The 23,827-nt window shown below is 40.2% G+C and overlaps 2 protein-coding genes across 2 annotated transcripts in view; one reads left to right on the top strand and one right to left on the bottom strand.

Moving 5' to 3' along the window:
• The window catches only part of LOC149290004 (phosphatidylinositol 4-kinase alpha), a 63,478-nt gene that overhangs the window by 24,692 nt on the left and 14,959 nt on the right, over nt 1–23,827 (top strand). Inside the window, exons 20-34 of the mRNA XM_089489959.1 lie at nt 10,602–10,710; nt 11,925–12,061; nt 13,598–13,731; nt 14,813–14,895; nt 15,406–15,476; nt 15,811–15,935; nt 16,204–16,285; nt 17,613–17,696; nt 18,201–18,290; nt 18,934–19,053; nt 20,049–20,141; nt 21,358–21,514; nt 22,118–22,245; nt 22,687–22,845; nt 22,949–23,100. Of these exons, the coding sequence (XP_089346085.1) occupies nt 10,602–10,710; nt 11,925–12,061; nt 13,598–13,731; nt 14,813–14,895; nt 15,406–15,476; nt 15,811–15,935; nt 16,204–16,285; nt 17,613–17,696; nt 18,201–18,290; nt 18,934–19,053; nt 20,049–20,141; nt 21,358–21,514; nt 22,118–22,245; nt 22,687–22,845; nt 22,949–23,100 (1,724 nt within the window). The remainder of the gene's footprint in view (nt 1–10,601; nt 10,711–11,924; nt 12,062–13,597; nt 13,732–14,812; nt 14,896–15,405; nt 15,477–15,810; nt 15,936–16,203; nt 16,286–17,612; nt 17,697–18,200; nt 18,291–18,933; nt 19,054–20,048; nt 20,142–21,357; nt 21,515–22,117; nt 22,246–22,686; nt 22,846–22,948; nt 23,101–23,827) is intronic.
• On the bottom strand, nt 1,904–8,827 carry LOC149290005 (heparin cofactor 2-like). Its single transcript, XM_089489960.1, has 4 exons — nt 7,955–8,827; nt 5,639–5,912; nt 4,557–4,701; nt 1,904–4,058 (listed from the first exon to the last, which is right to left on the bottom strand). Exons 1-4 carry the CDS (start codon nt 8,820–8,822, stop codon nt 3,867–3,869), a joined length of 1,479 nt encoding a protein of 492 aa, XP_089346086.1. The 5' UTR covers nt 8,823–8,827; the 3' UTR covers nt 1,904–3,866.

The raw sequence follows: 23,827 nt of genomic DNA, 5'->3' as shown, positions 1-23,827 counted from the left end.
GCTGAAGTTGCCCACCTCTGATTTAGAATGAAGACTTCACACAGTAGCTCTTTTGTTTTTCCACACACCTTTATATTTGTTCTGATTTGGGAAAGCCACCTTTGATTCTGCCTGACTTGTAGCCAGTGTCAGAGAATTACTGTTTTTCCACATGGAACCAATGCCTCATCAGAAAATGCTCTTTACTCTGATTATTCTAGTCTTCAAAATATACTCTTTACTTCAAAGAGAGTTTGGCGTTTCATCCGCAACTCACTAATCTGCACTTCTTTTTTCAGCCATTCAGCTCTCTGTAAATACTGTTATGAGCCTTCACAAAAGTTAATGGTTACATTAGGGCCTGTAAACCAAATATTTGGTTTTCTTGCACAATTTATGATGATCCTGAGTTCTCAGCTACTATTGTATATGCTGTTCTGTTTAATTTCTTTTTTAGCTTGCTTTTAGGACTTGATATTTGTTTCAGAAAAAAATTAAATGCTGTATAGTGGAGGAGCTACCTCAGGTGCTCAGCATGGATACACACACACACACTGAACATGTGCTTAGTTAGGAATGTCATTGGAGCCCAAATCTTAGTATCGGGGTGGGGAATGAATACTATGTTATGTGAAGAACACATGGCATGGAAAAACGGATCAACAAACACTTAAAGCAACAAAGTAATTTGTCTGTTTGCACAACCACTGTATGCATTTTATAGTTATTTGTCCCCCTTCTGACCAGAGTATTTCCAATGAATAAAAGCATGACAGGTAAAATGACTTTAAATGTGTTGTTGTTAACTGCCCTCAAGTCTTCTCCAACTCCTGGCGACTGTGTGAATGAGACCTCTCCAGGCCCCCCTACTCTCCACCACTCTGCTTAGGTCTTGTGGATTCATGCCCGTGATCTTCTGTCCATATGGCGTGTGGTCTTCCTCTCTTTCTACTGCCTTCTACCTTTCCTAGCATTGTTGTTCTTTCTAATGAGTCATGCCTTCTCATGATGTGGCCAAAATATGACAGCCTGAATTTGATTATCTTGGCTCCCAGGGAAACTACTGGTTTGATCTGCTTATCTTTTGGGCTAACGGTATCCTCAGCACTCTTCTCCAGCGCTACATCTTTAAAGAGTTAATTTTAAACTAATACTTGCTTATAAATGTTAGGATCCTGTTTGTAAGCGGAAGGATTTTCCTTTCCTTTCCTGCTGGCACCTTGTACACTCCTTAGGCAGATGGTCCTTCAGCGTCCAGTATGGTTTGGGGTCTGTGGATGAAATTTGGAATCAGCAAAAATTAGAGATCTCCCCTTAAGCTAGGGCTCTGTGGGAACCACAGGCAGCAGTTTCCAATTTTACAGAAACCTTGTTTGTGTATACATCCTACTAGTCATCACTGGGTTGCTGAAATATAACTGCTTTGAAGATAAAAAGTACACATTTTCTTCCATTGGGAGCAATGGGAAGGAACTGATCTGTACCAGCTCCAGGACAGGTATTGATCAAAAGTTGGTTTGGTGGAGGGTGTCTTGGGGGAAGGAGAACTGTATGATATGAATCCAAAAACTCACCCTGCACATGGTCATTTTCTCACTTTCTAACATGAGAAAAGAATCAGTCTGAACATTTTTGCAGGATTTGGAAGAGAGATTCCAAGGGTAGGTGTACCTTCTGCACCCAGCCAACATCTCTGGTGTGGAGGGGTGATAGTCATGTTCTGAAAATCCTCTGGTCCTTGGTTTGCTTTTCCAGAGATTATATGACTGTAGCCTAAGTTTGCTGACGCCCCCCCTCCATTTCTTTATCCAAAAAATTTTTAAACCGAGTTTCAGGTTTGACAGACCAATAATGACAATGGCAGAACTCCAAATTATATTGGTACTAGTACAAACAAAGATAAAATCTGGGTCTGCTATCCAAATTCAGGATTTTAACACAACTTTTTATTAAACATGAATGAACATTGTAATTATTTTAGATATTCTCACAGATACAGAAGGTTTTTTTTACCGTAAATGTAATAATCATGCTTACATGTGACTGAAGTGTATATCACATAAAAAGTAAAAGCATAGCAACCTTTGCATGCATGTATGTTTGCCTGCTTGTTTGGGACCAGGACATCTCTAGGATGGGTAAACATCAATGCACCAACTTTGCTGTCCAAAGTGCAGATTTGTTCTTGCTTCAAATGGGAAACGCTTTACAATAAAATAGATCCATATATTCTTGAATTAATTGGGTTCATGTTCTTGCTTTTGAATCCCATACAGATAATTCTCTATACTTGTATTGTTTGCTTGAAAGTATGTTCTGTATCAGCCTTCCCATGCTTGGTACCATCCCTTCCACCATTCCCAGCCAGAATGGCACCAGCTTTAAGAGATGGCTGTTCTCTGTAGAGAAATGAACTTTACTGAACCCTAAGGGTTAGTTATGTGTTTCAAAAATGCTTTTGTGCAGGAAACTTGGAGAATTCCAGTTATTTTGGAATATAGTCCTCTATTTTTAAGGCACTTCTCTGTATTAAGCCTGGCTCTGAATTCTAGTTATACTTCTTTGCTTCAAAAGGGAGAGTAAAGCCAATGAAACAAATGGATGGCAAGCCTGTTAACTACTCACTCAGAATCTGGTGCTGCTTTAAACGTGGTGATAGGTTGTTATTTTTTGTTAGCCAAGGTATTTGGATTGAGTCTTTCACACTTAGCAGGAAGGGAGTCCCACCTTGGTGGCAGAATACCTGTTTTAATACCTGTATTAAACCCTGTTATGTCTAGTTTAAAGGAATCCCAGGTAGCAAGTCATGGGAAAGACTCGTCTTTGCTTAAGACCTTGGCGAATCACTACCAAATGGAGTAGACAACAATATGCTGATGGACCAAGGGGTCTTTGCAATGAAATTCTGTACATGCCAAGTCAGATTTAAACCCCAGTTGAATTCAGTGCAGCCTGCTCCCCAGTAAGTCAACATAGGATTGCAGTGTTAATGTTTCCTGGGTTTTTTCTAGTGAAACCAAAGAAGCCTGTCTTACATTTTCATCCCCATTAGATAACTGGTATATAATCTAGTAATATTTTGCTTAGGGCTGTACCACATCGCAGTTTTGGATCCACATTCCCAAACGTTAAGAAGTTTTCTTACATTCTCTTTAGGATATTGAGCTCTTCTTATAGTGTTTTGGTAGCTACCACCTCTGAGTATTCCTTGCCTAAGAAAATCCTATGAAATTCATGAGGGCACCATAAATTGATTTGAAGGTACATACATACAACAGCTTCTTCTTACAGATGTAGTTCAGCTTATCTGCTTGGAGGAAATCTTATGTTTTCTTCTAGACTTCTGATTGTTCCTTCTTCCCCAGATTCATGCAGCACATTCTTTATTATGCATTGAATACAATCCAAATGAGTTTTCTTAATTGGTATTCTGTGCAAATCTTGTGACATTTTAATAAACGTTAATCACTCTCTTATTAAGATGTTAATCTCTTTTGGGCCAATTGGCAAGACCACAGGCAGTGACTGTTTTCACTCATCTAAAAACTGTTCTTACTAATGGCGTGATTCTTTAAATATCAATGGAGCCAATTATAATAAGTCCGCAAGTGGCATTGAACATGTTCACCAAGATGCACAGCAACTGCTCTGGCCCCCATGTTGCTTTTAGTGAACCGGACACTTCAGACTTTTGGGGCCACAGTTATCCTTGCAAATTTAATCATCTATTGCTGTGTTTTTCAATTGGGTGATGTTGCATTTTTCATTCATTAGCACTTGCTACTAACATATCACTTAACATCTACATATAAAACTGGTTATATTTTAAAAAGAAGTAGTTAGGGTTGCCTATAGCTGTGTGTATGCTGAGCCCTGAGCTCTGCTTCTCAAACCTTGGTTGGGTTGGCGACTCTGCCCATGAAGAGCAAGCAGCTGGTGCGATGCTCATAGATGAGAAACAGAAAAGGGCGATCGACCACAAAACGAATTTGAGCGGAAAGGGGCATGAAGCCTGCGGTGGTCACAGAAGCAGCCTCGGTGCCTTCCTCATTCACTGTAATAGTCCCTTGATGACTGAACTGCAAATGATAAGGGAGGATGTTATGGAACATCAATAATAAGAATCACAAAAATTGTGTCTTAGGTGTCATAACTGAACAAAGCTCCTCACCATGCTAGGAATCTGCAAGTTTTATCCCACTCATTGGAACATCTTCAGCTGTATGCTTTGAGGCTGATGTTGAGCTGTTCTCATCTGTCACTGGTAGCTTATAGTCTAAGCCAGTGATTCCCAAACTCTTGCCTTCCAGGTGTTTTGGACTTCAGCTCCCAGAATCCCAGGGCACTGGCCAAGATGGCTGAGGCTTCTGAGAGCTGAAGTCCAAAACACCTGGAAGACCAGAGTTTGGGAATCATTGGTCTAAGTAGTAGCAACATCTCATCTATAGTGCCACAGAGGTGCCCCTCTCACCACTCACCCTGTGGGCTGCTTATGCCCCTTGGCCAAGACACACAAGGGCATAAAAAGCTTTTGGCAAGTGGCATCTCAGTTTCATTTTGCCCCAGAGCTGAATTACCTTGTCGATGATGATGCTCTCTTCTGATATCCCCGAATAGTTGCCATTTTGAGTGAACAGCTCATTGATTCCCAGTGTTTTCAGATACTCAATCAAATCGTAGCTTTTCTCCAGCTTGAATTTAGGCAGCAGTACCTCTCTTGTTCTGTGAAGAGCAAAACAGACTTTAATTTACTTGAAGCCAAGATCATGATTTCAGAATAGGTTTTAATATCTGAACGGGTGGGAAAATATTCTCCTTAATTTTTTTCCGGGGGTGGTGGTTATAGTGCATTAGTAGTGGTAGCACTGTAATGCTAAAAAATTTGTTTTGAAAAAAATCAGAGATGGAGCTTTTGTAGCTGTATTGGGTACTGATCAAAGTTTATAGGTTTCCAAAGGCTTGATTCAGTCTCACTGTAGCTAAGGCGTGTGTGACCCTGGTCTTTTCTGGAAACAGACATAGTATACATCCAAGCCTAACCTAGGCTAAAGCATTCAAAGTCACAGCCATTACCAAGTAACAAAGGGTCTGCAAACTTGATTTTCCAATGGAAGTGCAACTTTATCTAACATCTAACCTCAGTCATTGGATGAGTAGCACTACTGAGTACGATTCAGAACTCTACTGCCTGTCTGGTCTGGGACGAAAAGCAGAAAGTATTGAATATCATTGATGTATTGATAACAAACTCTCTCCAATTATTTCATGTAGCTGTTAAAGATTGCAGAGGATACTATAACTCACTATGACCATGGACAGAGGTTTTCCAGCATTACTTTCAGTAAGGAGGAGAGGGTGGTGTTTCTGAACCTCTAGGCCAGACCAGGATCTTGAAGCTGTTCTGGAGCCCCCCTATTCTTTAAATCTTTCACACTGTCCTCTAGTTTGCCTGCTTTGCTTTATAACCAAAGAGTCTGCATTCTGCCCCACTTCTTTTCAAAGTAGACACAGGTTACAATATTCCACTTCGCATGCACATAGTATGGAACAGCTTGACCACAAGTAGTGTCTTCCTGCAAGATGCTGTATAAATTTTTACGCATGGCTTGTATTGTGAGGAAAGATATTTGGAAAGAAATTGAATCCATGGACAAATTACCTGTTAGTCATGCTTTTCTGCCATCCCTCTACCACCTGCGGGGTCAGTTGCTTCTCCAGTGCCTTCATGCTCGCTTGCTTATATGGCAATACAATCAACATGCTGATGTTGCCCACATAGGGTAGCTGGAGCACACCACAGTCAAGCTCATTATCCACGGTGGCCAGGAAATTGGCTTTAGTCCGCATCATGGGCACTCTCACGACCTCTTTCTCGTTCAGGCGGAAGCTGTGTTTTTGTGTCATTTCCACTGGAAACTTATTTTCCCAGGTTCCTATTAACAAAGTAAAAACCTGAAGGCACTCCTTTCATGTCCTAACCCAATTCTTAACATGCAGTACAGCTGATGGTCTGAAACTGTAGAAGCAGTATTGCGGTGACCTTGGCAGTTCCAGGGAAGGTTAGCCAGTTCCCTTCCTTTCTAGAGGCACATGGTTTTCACCTCAAAAAAGTGATTGTCCAAACATTACAGCACAACAGAGAGAGAAGTGAATTTTGTCCTAAGGTGTGGTCCCAAACTTGGGTGGTAGTGGACCTTAAGCTCCCAGAATGTCACACCATTAGCTGTGCTGTCTGGGGCTTCTGGAGGGGGAAGTCCACCACCATCCAGAGGCCCAAACTTAGAAAGCACTGGTTAAAAGCACTGAAAAACTAATAAACTCAGATCATGCTCAAAATAAAAGATTCAGTGGATGCTAACACCTTTTAGGTTTTCATCAACAAAGCTCTTGGCGGTATAAAATGGCACATACTTGTGGGTGTATTAATTTGACTTACGGCATTCACTTCTTGAAACTGTAGTGCTGGCCACCAGTCTAAATGGCTTTAAAGGGAATTAGATAAATACATGATAGGCAACTGCACTGACTACTACTAGTCAAGATGGCTGTATGCAGCCTCTGGTTTCAGGAGCTGTATTCTTAATAGGGGTGCGGTGAATTTTATTTGGTCTATATTTTTAAGCAAACTGACCTAACTTGATCTTCATGGACTTATCTGTTGATCAGAACACAGTTATCCTTGGGATTGCACATTTCTCTAAATGTTGGCATATAGTCTGTGGTTGTACCATATCTATAACTGTTTTTGGTTACCAAGTTTGAAGGCTATTAGGACAGGGGTAGAAGGAAGGTTCATTATACGGCTGCTTTTTGATACTTGTATTCAATCTTGAAGTCTTCACCACTTTAGGACTGCTAAAATAAGCATATACACTGAGCCCTTGGTATCCACTGGGGTTTGGTTCCAGGATCCCTCGTGGATGCTCAAGTCCCATTAAATACAGTGGGTAGTAAAATGGAGTCCCTTATATAAAATAGCAGCAATATCGAGGTTTGCTTTTTGGAATTTATATATATTTTTGGAATATTTCCAAGCCACGGATGGTTAAATCTGTGGATAAAAAATCCATGGCTATGGAGGGCTGACTGTATAGGCTTGGGTGGAAGTCAGCATGGAGTAGTGGTGTGAGTGTTGGACTACAACTCTGGAAAGCAGGATTCAATTCCCTGCATAGTAATGGAAACCCCTGGGTGACCTAGGGCGAGTCACACACTCTGAGCCCCAGAAAACCCCATTATAGATTTGCCTTGGGGTCACCATAAGTCAGAAACAACTTTGAAGGCACACAACAACAAAGCTTGGATCTTGGCAAGTGCAAGGTTACTTCCATTTTTGCACAGTAATTCTATGCGTGTGTCCTGCACTGCTGGTCCTCATGTTCTCCTTTGTCCTCTACAAGCTCCATTCCAGAAAGATGAGAACAGGAGAATGGAGGGAGAAGTTAAGTTATCCATTTCAGCTGATAACTAGTCAACTTTTTTTGTCCTGAGCAGGCAATGTATATGGTTTAAGACATGTTTTTCTTTAAGCTGGTTAAAATGCTGTGTTCAGCTAACTTTAACACGAACTACATGTCCGATTAAAGACAAGACTACAGTTGCTAGAATCATGCTCAGTACTAGTAAATTATCCTTCTTCTACTCCTTGCTAGTCTCTAGACCCACTAAAATCCATTGCTGAATGATAAATCTGCACAATAAATCACATTGATTCTAGTTGGGATAGCAGCTGGATTAAGACTTTTATCCTTTTTTAACAAAATAGTAGTTAGTCTTCTGTTTGGTTATCTCTTATGTCAGCCTTCCTTGACTTGGCGTCCAGATGTTTTTGACTACAGCCCCCTACATTCTTGACCTTGTCTGGGGCTGATGGGAGTTGAAATCTAAAACATCTGGAGGGCACCAGGATGAGAAGGCTGTCCTATGTTATACATTTCTACTTGTGGGAAATTACTGGCAAGTTGTGTTTCTTTACCTTTAAAGTATACACAGTTGAGAATCATCATCAGAGTGGCAGGGTGTACTTGCACAAGGGCTTCCTTTATTAATCCTTTGGTGAGTTTCAGAATGCGCTCATTGGCTTTAGCGAGGAAGGTTGGATCTGCAAAGTCAGCCACCTGAGCCTCAGCAAAATAGTACCTTTTCATGTTGTTCTTGAACTCTCCCAGAATTGGAAATTGTCTTTGAATGTAAAGGTCATTGACTGACCTGAGTGTGTAACCAAAATTCCTTCGGAAGAGTCGGTGAGTAAGTTTATGGAAGAGGTTGTGAACAGTCATCATGTCATACTTGGAGCTGGCATTAACAAAATCTCTGAAGCCCAGGGAATCCAAGACTTCTTCCTGCGTTTCACCTCTCAGTCCCAATGAAATCATAGCCATGGCTGTAGAAATGCCAACTGGAGCCAGAAGGATATTATCTGTGGAGTTGGCTTTGTCCTTCAGACTCCGATAAAGGTTGAAGGCAAAGTTTGCATTGAGGATATTGAGACGCTGGATTCTGGTTTTCCCTTGGAAAAGTTCCAGAATATTCCCTTGTTTCAATTCAGAAACTGTGTCTGGAGTGGCGTCGATTATGTCAAAGTAGTCATCGTCTTCACTTAATATTTTATCAAGGTCAAGGTAGTCTTCCTCCTCCTCTCCTTCAGTACTCAAGTCATTGGTCACTGTATTCTCTTTATGAAACTCAGGTGAGAGCTTCAGAGTGCCATTGTGGTGGAGCCCATGCAGACCAATAGGCTGAGTTTCACCGAAATGCTCGAAGTGCTCATGGAGGTCTTTAATTCCACACAGTGCAAACGTTGCAGTGAGCGAGAAGATAGCTGAACACAGCAACAGGTTCATCTTGAAGACCCCAAAGCTAAAAGGTTCAAAACAACACAGTTAGACACTCTACTTACTCATTCTGAGTAAGTCTGCTTGGAAATCTGTTCCTTTACTGCAATTCTGTGCATAATGTGTCCAGCTGCACTGTAACCAACTTTGGTTACTACACTGATCTAGATTAAAAAGTAGGTGTTGGATACTAGGACTGAATCCAGTCTACCTAAAATGGATGTAAAAAATCTGATTCTTATAGATCCATGTTCCCAACCTGCATCCCCTGCCCAAGCAACTGTTTTAGAGAACAGGTCCCATTTATTCAGCCAGCATGGTCAGTGATCAGGAACAATGAGACCTGTAGTTTTATTTAAGAAGAATGAATTTTGCCTCTCTAAATCATAACTTGTTGGTGGACATCCCCCACCACCCATTTAATAAATTGAGAGCCAAGTCCCAAGAGAAGTAAAAAGTCATGCAGAACCCACTATTATAAAAATGAACTTCATAATAATTTTTAACTTTTAATTTGAACACTACAGCTTATCCTTATCCTTATTCCTACAAGGCAGAGCTATTCCGATCCTAACTTGATAGTAACTCTCAAGTCTTACTTGATTTTCTGTTGCAATAGAATTGCTGTTAATAGGTTGCGGGTATATTATGTCCCTCTCTTCACAGTATTACTTTTCTTACAACTATCGATTTTTAATCATTCTTCTTTTGTTTTCTGGTAACCAGTAAATAACACCCCCCCATTCAGTCCAGAAACACTGTTAAAATGAGTCCACCTCCAAAAGATTAAAATATTCCTTACCTCTCGTATTTCCAAGCAGACTGCTTCCAAGAGAACCTCAAATAAAGTGGATGAAAATGTGAACTTTGGTGTATAGGTATGTGCTAAAGTAAATAGGCTGTAAATCAATCACTGCAGAGCTTATCTTGTCAGCTGAAATCCCTTAAGTTGGTTTGCTGCCTTTTCCAGTTGATGTTCTGCTCTCTTGTGTGCTGATATCTATCCATCCACTCAGGCACCCCCCTACACACATATAATTTTTTGTTCTATGTTCAAAGTCAAATAGGTCTCAGGATAGACAGTGATGCTTTTGGGGGTCACAAGGGATATAATAATATCGCACAGGGATGGGGAGTGGGTGACCCTCCAGATGCTGAACTGTAGTTCCTATTGTCCGTTACTATTGGCTATAGTTGCTAAGGCTGATGAACACTGCAGTCTAATAACATTTGGGATTGGCAGCATCAACCATAATAAGTGTGCCTTGCGGTCTTCCAAATCCACAATTCATTAGATTTTCTCCGGTGAGTCATTTCCCATTCAGGCTCAGCAGAAGTGAATCAGAAGATCAGGGGCTAACACCTGCTCAGCACACCTTTAAAATGGACCTTCCACGTTCATGCTTGATGAATATTGCCCGGGTCACTGTGGCTACTTATCCATTTCAACCGTTTTTCCATTCAGAATCACCTAGCCAAATCTGCTTTTCTCCCCCAAGGAAAAAGATACATGTTCAAAGGTTTTCTGGGGGACTTCTGCAGCCCCCTAGCCTTCCACAGTTCCCCACCCGTGCAATAAGTCATAGTAGAGATGGTATTCATAAACCATGGTTATGTGTGACTAATGTAAGTTAATATGGTGTGGATTTTACTAAACTGATTCATAGGTGTGGAAGCCAAGATTAGGATCAGCAGGATATCAAAACCTTGCTCCTCTTCTTTTGGTAAGTTATTCAATAGACACCGAACTTATTTTTCTTTTCCACTTTGCTTCTGTTTGCTTGCTAGCTCACAAGACGCTTGCCACCCATCAAGGAAGCTAAGCCCAGGTTGCAGAAGCTCTTCCGTGACTTCTGGCTGTATTCGGTGCTCATGGGATTTGCTGTGGAAGGCTCAGGTAATCCAGAGACTCATTTTGAATTTTGAATTTGAAAAAAAAACTTCTCAAAGAAGCATCAGAAAAGTGTGCCAGTTTGTTGCACATTGCCACATTTAAAGAGGTATGTCTTTTCGTAGCCCCCAGTGATCAATCTTTGGAATGATCTTGATTTGAACTAGTTTTGCCTCTGTGTCTTGAAGATCCTGTTGAGACCCTGCTCTGTGCTTTGGTTCTTTGTTTAACAGATTAATTTTATACTGTTTAATTTTTCTCTTTTTTGGAAAATGTTAGTACAGGTACTTATCTGTGTAGATTTTAAGCAGCTGGCTGTGATATAACACTTGAGAAATAGCAGGGAGAGCTTATTTACCTAGAGATCCAACATGATGTAATGGTTTGAGCGCAAGACTCGGACTCTGGAGACCAGGGTTTGAATCCCTACTCGGCCATGGAAAGCCATTGGGTGGCCTTGGACAAATCACATTCTCTAGAGAAGGGCAAAAGCAAATCCCCTCTGAACAAATCCTGCCAAGGAAATCCTGAGATAGGTTTGCTTTAGGGTTGTGGTTAGTCTCAGATAATTTGAATACCAGTACAGTCTATTTTCTTCCTCAAAAACTGGAGTTACTTTGAAATCAAATCAGAATTAAAGCTTTCTCTTCCTTCTGGGGTGCAGAGTGTGTGTCTGTGCATTTTTCTGGGGGTCATTCAAGTTGTAGTGAACTAAGGTTCTGCAGTGCATCTGAATGGGTCATTAGTTTTTCAAAGTGCCATCAGACTATTTGTTGCTGCTTCAACAGGCAAAAAGGGCTGCTCCTTTGGAATCTGTCAGCAGTGAAGTTCCTGGTAAATAAGCTTGTTGTCCTTGTGTGCCTTCAAGCTGTTTCTGATGTATGACCACTCTATCATGGGGTTTTCTTGGCAAGATTAGTTCAGAGGGGGGCTTGCCATTGCCTTCCGCTGAAGCTGAGAGCATGCGACTTCCCCCAGGTCACCCAGTGGGTTTCCATGGCCATGGCCATGCTGGGAATCGACCCCTGGTCTCTGGAGTCACAGTCCAGTGCTCGAACCACTGTGACATGCTGGCTCTCCTTCCAAAATTGTAATCTAACATAAGATTATACAGGCTGCATTAGAACCCAACATGTTAATGAAAGTTCTTATCCTTTTGTAAGCTTATTGAACCTGTTAACCAGAAAGAAAGCTCACTGTTGTCCTCCCTGCCCCCATAGGTCTTTGGCCAGAAGAATGGTATGAGGGTGTCTGTGAGATAGCAACCAAGTCACCGCTCCTGACATTTCCTAGCAAAGAGCCCCTTCGCTCTGTTCTTCAGTACAACTCTGCCATGAAAAATGACACTGTCACATCTGTACGTTCATGTTTCCTCTTCTGCTGCTACTCAGCCAGTCAGTAATGTATCACGTATATAGTTTATAAATGCTACTAGAACAGAGAAGTAAGCTGATGTGTTGCACAATTCCTGGCGTAACAGAATGAAGCAATTTTTAAAATATACTTTTCACTGAGCTATGAACCAAAGTAGATGATGGATTAGTTTGTAGATTGGCTACATGTTTTGCAAGGAAGAATCAAGCGGTGATAGTAAACCTTCCTGTGCTTTCCAGTTCTTCCCTGCAATTCCACCTTTCAGGCCCCCTTTCCCATGCACCCCAATGAATCAGAACTACAAAAAATCCGGAGCAAGGGTTTGTGAAGAATTACTAGGAAACCAAGAGCATAAGCCAGAGGTGGGGAACATGACCTCTCTCTTCTGCCTTAGCTAGAAAAGCCAATAATGGGGATTGCAGTGCAGCAACTTCTAAGGACCACATGTTCCTATCCTCACTGCCCTGTTGCCTGCTATTTGTTCCCTTTAAAAGCACTGACACACACACACACACCTTGCCAAGACAAACAAGTTTGATCACCTGTGTTAGCCTCCTAACCAAGTTCTTCCCCCAGGTTTTCCATACATAGAGACCCAGAGAAAGAAAATTCTTGGCTTTGTTGTTGCCGTTCCCCCTCCCCACCCTTGTGATAACTTGCCTGGCTCTTTATCCAAAGTCGGAATAGAAGGGTGACTTGTTTCTGTATCCCTCTGTGGGATTTCAGAAGTCAGCGGTGTTAACCCGTGATGAGCGCCTTTCGGTTCTATCTTGTGAAGTAGCCTGCTGACGGCTACATATACTTTTTATAATGGGGGGGGGGGGGAGTTCAGAGGTATGTTGGCTTTCCAAGTGGAATTTTTTTTGGCAGGCTTCATCCTCTCTTGTGATGAGCTGTGTTGAACTGCCTCAGCATTTTTGCACCTCGCAACTTAGAAGGCGAACACATGTTGTTTATTTCCCCCCAGGATGCACTCCAAAATAGTTGAGTATCTTCTTTTTTGTCACAAAAGGATTGTGTGTTTTTCTTACTTTGTTCCCTTTGTGCGCAGAATACAGAATGAGTGGCTGTTCAAAGGAGCTGTGCAGGTTAAAACTATCATTTAGAGTACACTTGTCTAGAAGTGAGTCCTATTGATAGCAATGATGCTTACTTCTGAGTAGGCAGAGGCCCCGTACAGACAGGCCAAAATAAAACTGCTTTGAGTCACTTTGGAGGTATGCTGTTTAAATGATGCATGCCTCCTAAGAATCCAGAAGCCGTGCCAAAGCCATGCTCCAATCCTTAGAGCTGGAGAGTGGCTTTGGCATGGTTTCCGGACTCTTAGGACACATGCATAATTTAAACAGCATACCTCAAAGTGACCCGAAGCAGCTTTATTTTGGCCTGTCTGTACAGGCTCAGCGTGTTGTGAGTGTGTTTTGCTCTCAATAACTTTAACATCTTTAAACTACCAATAGTTTTGCCTTTCTGCAGTAATTCTCAATACAAATTCAGGTTGTCTTTGTTTTGCCTTCAGGCTGAACTGAGTGAGTTAAGAAGCACAATCATAAATCTTTTGGATCCACCTCCAGAGGTGTCAGCCTTGATCAATAAGTTAGATTTTGCCATGTCTACCTACCTGCTTTCTGTGTACCGTCTAGAATGCATGAGGTAAATGTTTAAATCCTGTTTAGTTTCTGTCATTTGATGCATTTTGATTCTTGTTCTGCATACTGGTTATGTACTACATACTGGTTGTTCTACATACTGATTTGATTCTTGTTCTCTCAAGGGGAGAAAATGTAAATCAGCACATTTTCTTTTCTTTTAAAAATTCTTTATTTTCATATTTTAAAAAAAGCTCTCAAAGCCCAGGCCAAATGTAATAAAATAATCCCTGGCCTTCACCTCCCCAACCCTCTCATTTTCTTAATGCAGAAATTAATAAATGCAATCACAGTCCAAGAAATCGACCCAGCTGAAAAAATGTGTCCTGAGTCTAGTTCATTTTCAACCACAGTTTTAATAAATGGTGTCAGAAAAAAATCCTCTAGAATTCCAAATGCTACTCCAGGCGGCATTGTGCTGAAGTTGAACATGAAAAGTGTCTGTATTGCCATGAAGTCATCCTCTATTTTTCCTCTAGCTAATTTGAATGCAACAAATCAGTTTCTGAGGTAACATCATAGTCTATGCCATGTTAAGATGACCTGTTAGAGAGATGCCTTTGAAGGTTCTTCAGGAACCTTCCCTCTACTTCTTTCACATCTCTTTTATTAGGGATTTAATTATTTAATCCAGTTAGTCCATGTACATGATTTTAACTGTTTTAATATTGTTATACAGTGGACCCTTGTTATACACTGGGGTTTGGTTCCATGATCCCTCATGTATAACAAAATCCATGGATGCTCAAGTCCCATTAAATATAATGACATAGCAAAATAGCGTCCCTTATAAAAAATGGAAAATCAAGGTTTGATATTTGAAATTTATACTTTTTAAAAATATTTTCAAACTGTGGATGCTTGAATCCGTGTATATAAAATCCATGTATAAGAAGGGCCGACTGTATAGTTGATTGTATTCTTAGGCTGGAAATGCTTTTTTTAAAACTTATCTTAAGCTCTTTGGGTATAGAGTGGAGTATAAATACTTTTAAAAAATAAAATGTTTCCTCCTTCTCATAATACTGGCAAAAATTAACACTTTCTCTCCTAAAATTGGTTGACACATATTGTTGCTGTCCTAGGGTATTGCGTTCAACAGACCCAGATCGCTTCCAAGTGATGTTTTGCTACTTTGAGGACAAAGCTATTCAAAAAGATAAATCAGGTAAAAACACATAGGGGAAAAGAACCAGCGCTAGAAAAAGATTTGGGTCTGCTCTTAGCAAAATAAATTGACTTCTACTACGTTTCTTTTCACATTTGTATGCAGTTGTTGAATTGCATGGATGGGGAATATGCACACCCCTTCCCCAATCTTACTGGACTGCAGCTTCCACCATTTCTTACTGTTTGGCTATGCTAGCTAGGGCTGATGAGATTTGTAGTCCCAACAACCCCTGGAGGGCCACACTTTTCTTTCCCCTTTAGGGGAGTTCTAGATTTAGCTGACAAGAAGAAAACCAAGCTCGGTGGGAAAAGAAGGCAGCCAACTGGTGATAGAATAAAGCAGGCATAGGAAATGCCTGTGCTTTTGTACATGTTTTCTTGCATCTCAGATTATCTTCTTTTTTTTTGTCTTTTCTTTCTGGCTGAATTAATTATCTGAAAGCAATTAGCATGCATGTTTTGCAATCTTTAATTTTTCTTCTTAAATGCTCAACATCTCTTTTTTCAGGTATGATGCAGTGTGTAATAGCAGTTGCAGACAAGGTGTTTGAAGCTTTCCTCAGCATGATGGCTGACAAAGTAAGTTACCTGATGGGTAAAAGAATAAGCATACAGCAGCCTGCTACTTCGGTCAGCTGAAACCTAGAGCGCATTTACTAACACAATCTGCATTTAGAACTTCATAGTCCTGATCTAGTCATACCAAGCTCTTGAGCTATTGAATTAGTTTCTCTGTTATAGCCCCTGTGTAGACCCATGGATGGATGGATAAATGTAGATGCCTTTCTCTCCCCACCCCTATCCTTTGCAAACCATTTTGTAAGCACATTGTATAGGATTGCAACTGTCAGTAGACCTTTAACTCCTTTTCAAAAAGCAGATAGGCTGATGATTTCTCTCTTCACATGTCTAGCCTAAAACAAAAGAAAATGAAGAAGAGCTAGAGAGGCACGCTCAGTTCTTGCTGGTGAATTTTAACCACATTCATAAGAGGATCAGACGTGTTGCAGACAAATATTTATCAGGCCTTGTAGATAAGTGAGTATTACATATTGTTCATAAAGCGATGTCAAGATCAACTATTGGGCCAAGTGGTATAATAAATTAAATATGTTGCAGTGCGCATGGATCTCATCAGCAGTTCAGTTCATTTAAAAAGATTTCATTTGGCTATAGAAAGGTTACAGGAGTGCTGAGTGTTACACAAAAGAAGCTTTTACAAGTTTGGTGTTTGGAAATTAGGTGAGACTTGCTGGTTTCCCAGCCAAAATTGTTTTATGGTCATACTTTTTATTCTTGTTTTAAGGTTTCCTCATTTACTGTGGAGTGGAACTGTACTAAAAACCATGTTAGATATCCTCCAGACTCTCTCACTATCTTTGAGTGCAGTAAGTACTTCTACATTAGTCCTTTGTTGTTCAGTTATTATAAAGTTTGTCTGTAGAGTTCTTTGTAATGCTACAACTGATAATGTTATATTGGAGACCTCTGTGAAGTCTAAGGTTTCTCCAACCATGCTGATACTTCCATCGTGCTTCTCATTGGCCCAGTTTTGATTCCAGTCCTGTCAACAGCCAACACCTAAGCTGGTTATTAAGAGTAGTGGTTATGGCAATTTGTTGGAAAAAGCTGAAATATGCAACTTCTAGTGTCAGAATTACCAGAACTTGGAAAAGTATTTTTTTGGTTGATGGGTCTCCGAATCCCTAAACAGGGGATTCTTGCAGTTGTAGTCCAAAAATGCAATATTTTTTTTATTAAATTTTAATTATAAAAACATATGGTTACAATCAAATAATGTTATATACAATACACATAACATAAATACATTAATTACACAGTTTGCAAGAAGAAATCCCATTTAGACTTAACTTACCAATGCCTATCCACCTTCCACTCAACTTCCTTTCTAAATCTTTCTTAACATCCCTACCTCCGCATCCTTAACTATTCTAGTTACACAAACCCAACCTACTCTAACTCTCTACACTTACTTCAACTCTATCTTCAATACTTTCCCTGGATTTCCTCCTCTTCTCTTTTCTTCTCCCTTACTTACTATAAATTTATATTAACATACACAGACTTACTCACATACATACACATAAATAAAAATGACTTCCTTTCACCAGTATTCTATTATTGTTTGACATGCCTTTCTTAAAATACAGTATTCTTACAGTCCAGATCCATATACCCTAAATAACTGTAGTAACATTATTTTGTAGAGTCTAGTCTCTTAAAAATCTAAATTTCTAAATTTGCAAACAGATATCTTATTACTACCTAAAAATCAAATATAGTTTATATTAGAAATATCCCAATTTGAGTTCAAAAATTTATAAAATCTTTCCCAAACTTCTTCGTTTTTATCTATAGATTGATCTTTCAACATTTGAGTTAGTTTGTCCATTTCTATTCCTTCCAACACTTTATAAATCCATTCATCTATTGTGGGGATTGTTTGGTTTTCCCAATATTGAGCATAGCATATTCTTGCTATCACAACCAAGTAAAACAACAATTTTTCCTCCTTCCCTCTAATTTCCTCTTCAAAGATCCCTAACAAGAAGCACAAAAATGCAATATTAACACATGCTTGAGTATTACTGATCATTAGTGTATGTTTTATGTAATTCAGGGTATAATAATGGAAAAATGGTTTTTAAGAACATTAGAAATGAGCTCTATTATATGGTTTGCTTTCCCTTTTAGGACATTCACAAGGACCAACCGTATTATGACATTCCAGATGCTCCTTATAGAATTACTGTTCCTGATACATATGAAGCTAGAGAGGTAAATGCTATAAATTATTGTTTGAAAATTATTTTACTGTGGTGTTTTCGGGGCGTGTATGATCTTGCCCCTGCTCATGTTTATTTAAGCCCCACTCATAATGATTCCTTCCAGATCTTTGGAACATTTCCAGTGTCACAAATTTTAGCAGTATTGGGCCTTTTGCTTCCTAGGGCTTTCTTTGAAAGACAAGTAATATTTTGTCCAGTATCCATCGGCTAGAACAGAGATGCGCTTACCCACGGAAGAAAGAGCCTGCCTTCTCTTAACATACCTGACATCCTGTGTTTAAAGATGTTTCCCATGTGAAGAGAATGTTTGAAAACACCTTGTGTGTATAGCCATTAATATCTCAGATAAAATCTAGGAATCATCTGTGCAATATGGGCCCATGCATGCTGGATTTTATTTATGTACACCCAACTTTCTCACTGATTGTTTTCTTTCTATTGTTAAGCACAAGAATGGGTTTTCTGACTGGTTGCTTTATGTCTCTCCTTTTAGAGTATCGTAAAAGATTTTGCTGCACGCTGTGGAATGATTCTCCAAGAAGCCATGAAATGGGCGCCCTCAGTCACCAAATCTCACTTGCAGGTACAGTTACAATAAGAGTTTTGTGATCCCCTGTGTATCAAAAGTTTGGTTTAGAATAAAAAATGTGGAGTTCACTTCAAAGAAAGCATCTTTATCTTTTGCATAGGAGGCAATGCCTCTATCCTTATCCGAAATGACTGGGACCAGAAGTGTTTTGGATTTGGGAATTTTTCCAGATTTTGGAATATTTGCCTATACATAATGAGATATCTTGGAGACAGTACCAAAATCTAAACACAAAATTATATTTCTTATACACCTTGTACACATAGCCTGAAGGTAATTTTATACACAATATTTTTAATAGTTGTGTACGTGAAACAGAGTTTGTTTACACTGAACCATCACAAGACAAAGGTGTCACTATCTCAGCCACTCATGTGGACAATTTTGAAATGTTTTGGATTTCGGAATTCCTGACAAAGAAGACTCAACCTGCACCTGCTAATGCAGAAAGTGTTTTTTTGCTTTTCTTCATATGCTAATACAGTATGAAAGCTGATATGATCAATCAATTAAAATGCCTACTAATTGGGTTGTAGTCCTACTCTGTGTGTGTGTATGTGTTCATGAGAGTATGTAAGGAGTAGGCAGAGCTTAAAATAATTTTCTTCTGAGTCACGTCCCCCTTTACCTCTTTCAGGAATATTTAAATAAGCATCAGAACTGGGTGTCAGGCTTGTCACAGCACACTGGGCTAGCGATGGCTACGGAAAGCATTCTTCACTTTGCAGGCTACAACAGGCAGAACACAACACTGGGGGTGAGTGAGAACAATTGCTTCTGTAGTGAAATGACCAGAATTGCTGTGCCCTTTGTTGAATTTTGGTGACTATTTTATATAACCAAAAGTGTGTGGATTTAAAGTTTTCATCCAACCAAGGCAGCATTTATGTATTTTATGTAACATTTCTAGGCGTTCAAGGGTCATATGACACATGATCAGCTTATGGCGCTCATTGTCACAAGAAGTGGTGGTGTGCATTGGCTTGTCTAGCTTTAAAGTATACCCATTCATGGTGGGGAGAGAGAATAGGTCCGTCAACTGCTATTTGCCTGTGTTGAGAGATGATGTGCTGCTGAATATCAGTTGCCTAGGAAGCTACAGCACATGTCTCTCTTGCAGCTTCTAGGAGGCTTCTGGTTGGCCACATTGGGGAAGCTGGTGGATGGACTGGGCAGTCCTTTTGTCTGGTCCAGCAGAGCTGCTCTTACATTCTTACACTTCACATTCAATTATTCCAGGGCAGTAATGGTGGAAGTTATTATTTTCTTTATTTCTGTCTTGCCTCAGATAAAATAAATTATGGAAATAAAACTTATATGCTATAAATATACAGAAGTTAAAATATAATTAAGCTGGCCAGAATCCTCTGTCACTGTGTCTGTTACGTAGTTTTATGTACACTTAGGTACATAGCAGAAGTGCTAAGAAACCTTGTTAGTGGTTTGCAAGGACAAGACACTGGCGGGAGAGTCCCAATGCACAGTGGCATTCCCTAGTCAGTGTCAAAGACTGGGGCTACATTTCCAGTGTCTTGGTTCTTGGCTTTAGTCTCTCAGCCTCTGTATTACACCAGCTTTCCACTTCCTTATAATGTTTTGGGGATGGGTAATGAACAATGGAGCAAAAAAGAATGGCAGTGCACCTTCTGTATGTCTATCTGTTTAAGACTCTCAACATTTCTGAATTCTGCTTGGCACTTCAAATGCACTGGTGTTTATTTTTAAAAAGCCATAATTTTCTGTCATTTGTAGACAACCCAGTTAACGGAAAGGCCTGCCTGTGTGAAGAAAGATTACTCCAACTTCATGGCTTCTCTTAACTTGCGCAACCGCTATGCTGGAGAAGTAAGTGCAACAGTCTTGAGTTCTGTAGTACCTTTAAAGAGTCAGGATTGACTGTCTTGATTTGTAGAGCTATTTTAAAAATTAGGAACTAAAGTGCTGTGCACTTGCACCTGTCTGTTTTATTTTGGCACAACAAACCCCTGGAAACTGTTCTCTGGGCTTTGGAGAGCCTTGGATAAATCAAGGACATAGCTAGCTGCTTTGCAAACTCCTGTAAAGCTATGTTGGTATCTGAGAAATTATGCCTGCGGGAGGCAGGGGAACCATTGAGCTCTGTGCCTCCAAGGGGCTTGCACAACAAACGTTTCAGTATTTTTTCTAAGTCTCTTCCATGCTCAGATTGTGGTCCAGAGATCACAAGAATTCAAACCGTAATTTTAAAAAAATTCACACACACACACACACGGACCCTCATAGGCAATGAGGCACTTTTACTATTCAAAAATGCATGTGAATATTAGCCAGTATCCAAATATATTGTTCTGCTAGAGCAAATGACATTGCAACACCTGGTTGTGAAGTATGCACAAGCAGGAAATCCCAATGTACAGTCCATATCAGCGGACTTGCCATCTGTGGATTTAACCATGCATGGACAGCAAGCCCCCATTTTGGTTAATGGTGGCATGTGCATGTGACTGTGCTAGTTGGCGCCTGAGTGCCGTGCCACCATTACTTTCAGTGCGACTTGAGCATGCATGGATTTTTGTATCCATGGGTCTGTGTGTGTCTGCAATGGATCCCCGTAAATACAGATGTCCAACTGTAGTTCCCAGTTGTGTAAGCAACTGCACAACCAATACCATGCCCAGGGACCATAAAAACAGTGCTGTCACTTGTGCACCCGGAAAAACCAGTAGGACTCCTCTTCCGCGTGTTTTGGACTTCGTCTCCCACAAGTCCCTGCCAGCATGGCCAATAGTCTGGAGTTCTGGGAGCTGAACTCCCAAACATCTGGAGGGCCGGAGTTTGAGTAGCATTGCTCTAGCAAACTGTTTTCCTCTATGACTCTAAGGTTAGATTTAGGCAATTTATTTGGATTGTATTTATTTGGAACACTTATGCTTAATGTAATAAAACATCTAAGTGGGTTGTTAACCAGTTATTATTAGCAATTTAGTAATTGTATAATAGTCATGTAATTGTTACATTTAACATCTGTTCCTTTAGGCATTTTTTTGTGAGGCTTGACAACTGAGGGAACGTTTTTCCACAGGTCGCTGGGATGATTCACTACTGCAGTGCCACAGGTCATGTTTCAGATCTTAATAAGCTAATGATCAAACACCTCAATGATGCATTGGAACCAGGCCGACCGGAGCACTACACTCAAGCCATGTTCAAGTTGACTGCGTTGCTCATCAGTAGCAGAGGTAACAATTGAGATGTGCTTCTGTACATGTGTCATAGTGAGAAAAGCCACAGAAGCGTATGTTTAAGTGCATACTTTTCTTTTTAGTGTAGTCTTTTCGAAAAGCTAGTGATGTCTTTTGATGGGCCAATAAATTATGATCTTCCTACTAATGATAATTCATTAGTTACATTACCTGTAGTATTAACTATTAATTAACTCATCTTGACACTTCGTTTCTTGCTTACCCTGTATTCGCTTCAGTCCTGTTGTCATTCACCATCTGAGTTCACTATTATAAGGAGTGCTTGGAGAAAGAAAACCATCCCATTGATATTTGACTGGATTGTTGAGGATCTAGAAAGTGTGTGTGTGTGTGTGTGTTTTGAGAGTCAGGAGATCATCTCTTGTGCTTCCCTGGATCCTGGTGGGCCATGCATCCCCAGTTCATCCCCCCCCCAAAACAAGTTTGCCCCCTGTTTTTGTGTGATAAATATTTGGACACTATTTATTTTACTATTTTTCCACTTCCCAAATTTTGGCCTCAGAGAAAAGTTAAAATACAACAAATGGGACTCATGAAGATAACTGGTTTAAAATGAATTGATAAATGTTTCCTTTCTAGATACTGATCCGCAGCTACTTCATCACCTGTGTTGGGGCCCTCTGCGAATGTTTACTGAGCATGGCATGGAAACAGCCATTGCTTGCTGGGAATGGTTGCTTGCTGCTAAGAATGGAATAGAAGTGCCGGTAAGGAGAATAAGAACATTTCCTTCACTGTCTTATACATGTCTGAAAGCATTCTGTGGTACATACTCCTTAGGCATGCTCTCTAAGATTGCAAGCCTAGATTTGTAGAATATTGGTTGATATAGAAGATTTTATAGCCAAAGATCAGCACCATTTCACAGACATCAGAACTAGAGCTGGTCCTTTTTATCCATGGATTCTGCATTCACACATTCACCATCTGTGGCTTCAAAATATTCCATATTGATTCCAGTTCCAGTCCAAATTGTTTCCGATTCCAACTCAACCCTGCATCTGATACTGGCTATGTGTATTCTAATACAGACCAAAGGAGGCTATTTGTATTTTTTAGTTCTTTTCATTTCACTACATATTCTGTGGTTAATAAGACGGAAGACCATAAACTGGAACTAAGTAAGTGTGTTGACTCTTCTCCCCCAGTTCATGCGTGAAATGTCCGGAGCCTGGCAAATGACAGTGGAACAGAAATTTGGTCTGTTCTCTGCAGAACGGAAAGAAGCAGATCCCTTAGCCGCTTCAGAAGAGAGTCAGCCTAAGCCATGTCCACCAGAAGTCACACCACATTACATCTGGATAGAGGTAAGTACTCCTTTTCAGAAATGTTAAACTCTCATTATTGAGATGGAACAGAAAGACATATCTGTTGGAAACTGGGCTATAAATATTTATTTCATTTACACAGTTCTTGGTGCAGAGGTTTGAAATTGCAAAATACTGCAGCTCTGACCAAGTGGAAATCTTCTCCAGCTTACTCCAGCGATCCCTTTCTCTGAACATTGGAGGATCAAAGGGCAGCATGAACCGACATGTGGCAGCTATTGGGCCACGTTTCAAGTAAGTGGCTGTCCTGGTAACTTATCAGGGCTGGTGGTGAGGACCAAAGAGATCAGCGAATATATATTTTAGGTTATTATGAGCATTGCACAGGACCACTTCATATGTTACTTCTAAATGGCAAGGATGTATAACCCTCTTCCAGATGTAGCAATGTCTTCTATCCTTCCACCAAGGCATTCAGACTAATTTATAAGTGCTTCCCTCTTCCCCGTCTCCTATTTTATCTGAATAAAACCCCATAGACTAAGGTGAGAGTGACTGCTCCAGGGTCATCCAGTGAGCTTCATGACTGAATGGAGACTGAGCCTGGATCTTCCCAGTCTTAGTCTAACTACTGTGGTGCACTGAGCAAACCTGCATGCACCTACTTAAAAATGAATATGGGAGAAATCTCTGTTCGTGGTACCAGTGATTACCTAGCTTTGTAATGCACATGCAGCTCCCTTTCTACTATATTTTTTTAGTTGACAACTTGGGAGACCCTGATGGAAAGACAGGATTGATAGAAAGTGTTCTCTAGCTCTGTTCAAAACAGGTTTAATACCTGTGAACCTCATTCATCTGGATCCTTATTAAAGATGAAGGTTCACTAACCTAGCATTTATACTTTTTTTAAAAAAAGTTGTTCTGTCTCACACTGCAGTATGATTCAGAAATGAATCTTAAGACAGAACCTAGCAGCTTAAAGGGTCATCATTTTGCAGACAATAACAGATTTGGTTCT

Source organism: Sceloporus occidentalis, unplaced genomic scaffold (genome assembly GCF_023333645.1).
Source record: "Sceloporus occidentalis isolate IW3139 unplaced genomic scaffold, rSceOcc1.0.p SCAF_41, whole genome shotgun sequence".
NCBI lineage: Eukaryota > Metazoa > Chordata > Lepidosauria > Squamata > Phrynosomatidae > Sceloporus > Sceloporus occidentalis.
This window is presented reverse-complemented; position numbering and strand designations above follow the sequence as displayed.

Coding starts and splice junctions, on each gene's coding strand:
- LOC149290005 (XM_089489960.1), bottom strand. CDS start 8,822: ATGAACCTGTTGCTGTGTTCAGCTATCTTCTCGCTCACTGCAACGTTT. Junction 5,913..7,954: donor CAACTGTGTATACTTTAAAG/GTAAAGAAACAC, acceptor CTTTGTTAATAG/GAACCTGGGAAAATAAGTTT. Junction 4,702..5,638: donor CAGAAAAGCATGACTAACAG/GTAATTTGTCCA, acceptor TGCTCTTCACAG/AACAAGAGAGGTACTGCTGC.